The 4,649-nt window shown below is 35.3% G+C and overlaps 1 protein-coding gene across 33 annotated transcripts; it reads left to right on the forward strand.

Annotated features, from left to right (window-relative positions):
- Positions 1–266: 266 nt before the first annotated feature.
- Positions 267–4,356, forward strand: LOC114321357 (ACT domain-containing protein ACR6). 33 transcript variants are annotated; one of them, XM_082886876.1, is made up of 6 exons: positions 284–1,130; positions 1,699–1,763; positions 2,444–2,489; positions 2,642–2,754; positions 3,405–3,494; positions 3,591–4,356. In XM_082886876.1, exons 1-4 carry the CDS (start codon positions 1,083–1,085, stop codon positions 2,732–2,734), a joined length of 252 nt encoding a protein of 83 aa, XP_082743002.1. In that variant the 5' UTR covers positions 284–1,082; the 3' UTR covers positions 2,735–2,754; positions 3,405–3,494; positions 3,591–4,356. The 33 variants fall into 33 exon arrangements, 7 of the variants coding, with proteins under 7 accessions (XP_082743002.1, XP_082743004.1, XP_082742999.1 ...); XM_082886878.1 differs by having other exon boundaries at positions 3,405–3,490; XM_082886874.1 differs by having other exon boundaries at positions 286–927; positions 996–1,130; positions 2,642–3,494.
- The last annotated feature ends 293 nt before the right edge of the window (positions 4,357–4,649 follow it).

A 4,649-nucleotide genomic window follows, 5' to 3' on the forward strand; every position in this document is an offset into this window, starting at 1 on the left:
TTCGGGAGGTTCTACCGTCGTGGGTTTTGTTAAGGTTTTCGGAGATAAGCTTTTTGGAGTGTAGGGGGGAGTGGGGGTATGCATTTGAATGGGTGTAATATTTTTACCAGGATAATTTTGGTATTATTTGGGGGAGAAGAAATTTTAAAGGTTTACTATTTATAAGTGGGGGTCCAAAGAAATGGGCATCCAAAATAATTAATGGAGTGCTAATCGGAGCACTCACTACAACAATAATTGGCTATAACCACATTTGTTAGACAACGTTTATTGAAAAATGTTGTGGAAGACATAAAATAATATTAAAAGACACGCATTCAACTTTGTACCGTGCTCCGTCTCCCTCAGTCTCCATTTGGCTTTCCGTCATTTTGCTTTCTCTCTTCTTGTTTTCTATTACCGTCCAAGAACTAGGGTTTTCTATCTGTCCTCATTCTCCGTGAGAGATTCACCAGGTTCGATTCCGATTACTTGTTCAGATCCATCGATTAGGAGTTCCATCGATTCAGATCCATTGATTTTGTTTTCTCTCTTCATTTCTCTATCTTCTCGTTTTCTGTCACCGTCCAAGATCTAGGGTTTTTTGTCTCTCTTCATTCTCCTTGAGAGATTCACCAGGTTCGATTCCGATTACTTGTTCAGATCCATCGATTCTTGAATCGATTTGGTTGAAACAGGGACCAAGATCAAGATCAGTCGAGTCGCAGCAAGATGAAGAGAGGAGATAGGTTGATTCGCGGGAGTAATAGAGAAAATGATGGTGAGGACAGTTCAGGGGAGAGAGTGAATGATGAGGAGGACGATGACGATTACGATGGAGTCGCCACCGCATTGTCAATCTAGGGTTTGATTGGAGCTCTAGGGTTTTAGAGCCCCTCGAGACTCGTCATGGCTACTCCGTTTCACGTGTCCGTCACTGCTGCTCAGGTCCTTTCTCTTTCTATATATATATTCACTCTTTTTCTCTCTAAAAAAAATGGGTCTTTGGATTTCAGGTTGGGATGTACTTTGTTGGGCAGTATTACCAGGTACTTTAGCAGCAGCCAGATTTTGTTCACCAGTTTTACAATGAGGCCGGCACTATGCTTCGTATTGATGGGAACTCAAGAGAGACAGCCACGGCAATGCTAGTAATGTCTTTTTAAGTTTTCTCTGTATGTTTGTGAGTGTGTGTATGTACTTGAATTTATGTATTTGAATTATAATTGAGGGTAGATTTCCAACAATCAAATATGCATGTACCTTGTCGATATTGGGTGTAATCTTCAGTGTTATGTACTTGTCTGAATAAGACCTGCAGATGCTTTTGCTGTGATGATTTCTCTGTTTTAATTCTACTTGAAGTTTCTCAGTCATAATTTCGTTGTTTTCTCTAAGAGGTAAATGAGATATGGACAGGTTTGGGCTTTTAAGACGGGCATGATATCTACTAGAAGTGAGCTCTTCTTTTGACTCTTGTGCAGATAGATATTTGTAACGCTATTTGATATGAATCTATTTCTTATTGGATTTCATTTGGTATTTAAAAATGGCATTCTTAATGGATAGGATGTGCTCTTCAAGTTCATTGGTTGATAGCGATACTAACCAATTTCTTGTTATCTAATTGCTTTAAGTTCTTGATGAGTATTTGGTTTCACTTTGCTTATAGTTATATTGGCTAAGAACGTTTAGTAGCTTACCTTGGTTGTTTTCTAGAACGATCATGATCCATCCAAGTTAGTGGCAGAGACTCCATGTGAGCTACTAAGGTATTTGGTCTTGTAAGTGTTCTTTCTTATAAACTTACTGTCTTTTTTTGGCATGATTTTCATTCCTTTTAGGCTATTCCATATATATATATATATATATATATATATATATATATATTACGAGTGTAGTCGTTTGCTTGATTGAATGAATTTTATCAGGGGCTTCCCTCTGTGACACTAAATTCCAAGGCCATTGCACCTACTATTTACATGAGTGATATGAATTTGCAAACTGTCCATGACATAGGAGACTTCATTTCTGTTTTCATGTTTCTGTTTTTAACTTAATATCCAGACTTGCTAATATTGTGCTAGTCTGTTCACTTTTCAAGTTTTTAGTAACTTAACATAGGACATTTCATTTCAGTTTTCAAGTCCCTGTGGTTTGAATTGCTAGGATTGAGGTTTCACATGTTTTATGGTTTTCAAGTATGATAAATTGTACCCACCCAAAACAAGTATGATAAATCGTGTATTTTATATATAGAGGTTTTATGATTTGATCTCAAAGTGATTTTTGTGCTTCAAAATTTATTGAATTTTACCTCTTTTCAAGAGCCTTAACTGGTTTTTACTATTTGATTCTCCTCATCTTTGGATTTTTGTGTATGAGAGAGAGAAACAGAGAGAGAGAGAGAGAGAGAGAGGGGATGTGGGTAGTTCCTTAATTGAGTTGCCTCTTGTTGTTGCAGAGTTGTAATTGACAATAATACTTGCAAGGATGCAACTGTTATCCAGGTAGGACCTATGCCTTCGCTCTCCGATGATATGGTTGGCAAGGTTTCTAAAAATTGAGGTTGAGTATTTGGTTTTGCTTTGGTTGGTCTATTTGCTTTGGTTGGTCTATTTGCTTTTCGACTTTCTCATTATAGATGGCGCATCTTATTTAGGTTGATAGTGTCAACAAGCATGGGATTCTCCTGGCAGTTGTCCAAGTTCTTACTAATTTGAACCTTGTTATTAGGAAGGCATATCTCATCTAATGGGGGTTGATTTATAGATGGTATAGTTTCTTCTTTAACTGTCACAAGCAAATTCGAAAAAAGATTTATGAGCTTCACCTTTTTTGTTTCTTATATTGTTTCTTCTTCAAAATTTGTTGTTTCAATGTTTAATGTGGTTGACCAATGTGGGAATAAAATTAGAGATGAAGGGGTCATCAATTACATCCAGAAGGTATCTACAGTTTTGTAATTCTATTACAATCAAGCACCTCAATTTAGATAAGCATAAATAAAGCAATTCGCCTTGCAAACTGGAGAGGTTAAAGATTGTCTATTAGGTGCTTCTGTGTAGTTGAATATAACCAACACAGCCTTATAACTTCCTTTAATAAGTGATGAAGAAAACAATGAAACAGAGCAACCTAGAGGGATATTGTTCCATTATTTGATGATTAATTTTTCTAGCACATTTGAAATCTTTTAGGCTTTTTGGTAAATTCACCTTGTTGAAGTGCAACTGTCATGCTGCTATATTTCCTGTGGTCAATGTAATAAATTATCAAAACAAAGGCCCATTGTGAGGATTTGGTAATTTAAACCAAATCTGGCTATAATTAGATTGCTTTTTGTTAAATTGCTTCTCTTCTTAATTTGAGCTAAAAACTACTTTGATTCCTCTTTTGGTGTTAATTGCATGCTGAATTTGAAGAAATTGAGTTGGTTTTGCTATCCACTTCGTGCTCTTTCGAAACATTCCTTGCAGAAGCTTTGAATTTCAATATAATTTATCCCATTGTAGGTAGTTACACTCTTTCTTCTGTAAATTTTTTTTTTTTTTTTTTTTTTTTGTGAAACTTGGGGTTTTGATGGTTTGTTGTGTTTGGTTGAAATGAAGGTGGTGTAATTAGAGAAGGAGAAGAAGATGAGTGAGAGCTAGAGGTTTCAACTTGGGACTGTTGAATCTTTGACTCTATCGGTGGCTTCATCAGTATCAATTGTGATCTGCAATAAGGCACTTATCAGCACATTAAGTTTCAATTTTGGTGAGTTGCTCACAATCCCTTCCAGCCTTCTTCCTTCAATTAATCTTTCCTATAATGAGGACAAAAATTCAAAATTTTTGGCTGCTTTGTCTACTCCAAAGGGTAACAGAAACACCTCAACTGAAGCTAAAAAATTGAACAATACATCAAAGGTATATCTGTCTCCTTGTTCTTAATATGAGATGAAAGGTGCAAATTATTCGTACATAGTTAAGAATTTACTGAAACAAAATATTTCAAATTTGATTGTTTATCGGAAAAAAAGAGTTTGGATTTGAAAGTTTAAAAATTATTATCTTCTTTGTCTTTTAGCAAACCATTTAATGGAGAAAGAATTAGAAATGATGTTCTTACATTAATATCTTGAAGGGATCAACAGTTATATCCATCTTTGACATTCCTGCATGCTCATGATTCTAATGCAGATTTGGGTCCCATTTAATCCATGAGGTGCAGAAATATTACCCCCAGCCATTGTTGTTGCAACTTACAGCTGAGTCAGACTTCTAATTATCTGTGGACAGTTGCTAATTATTATTTTGTTGTAATTTTCTTTTCAGTGTATACTAAGATATTGTATTCTTCTCATTTGCCTTTATGTAGCTATGACTTTGACAAGCTAGCATCTTCTTGTCACATTCTGTTCTCTTCAAGAGTGTGGTTTGAGATTGAATTTTTTGTGATTTTTTTTTTTGCCAAATCACATATTGTATATGTTATATTCAAGCTTTCTTCTTAGTTAAATTGGCTCTGTTTTATGGTATATTTCAAAAAAAAAAGAAAAAAGAAAAGGAAGTAGCGTTTTTGAAAAAACGTCACTAAATGACGTCATACGATATTTTGTAACGGAAATGGTAGTGGACGTCAAAGTTTTTGCGACGTTTTTTAAAACGCCGTCTAATGTTTTTAGT

This window comes from Camellia sinensis, chromosome 9 (assembly GCF_055761805.1).
Source record: "Camellia sinensis isolate YWXY chromosome 9, ASM5576180v1, whole genome shotgun sequence".
NCBI classification, from domain to species: Eukaryota; Viridiplantae; Streptophyta; class Magnoliopsida; order Ericales; family Theaceae; genus Camellia; species Camellia sinensis.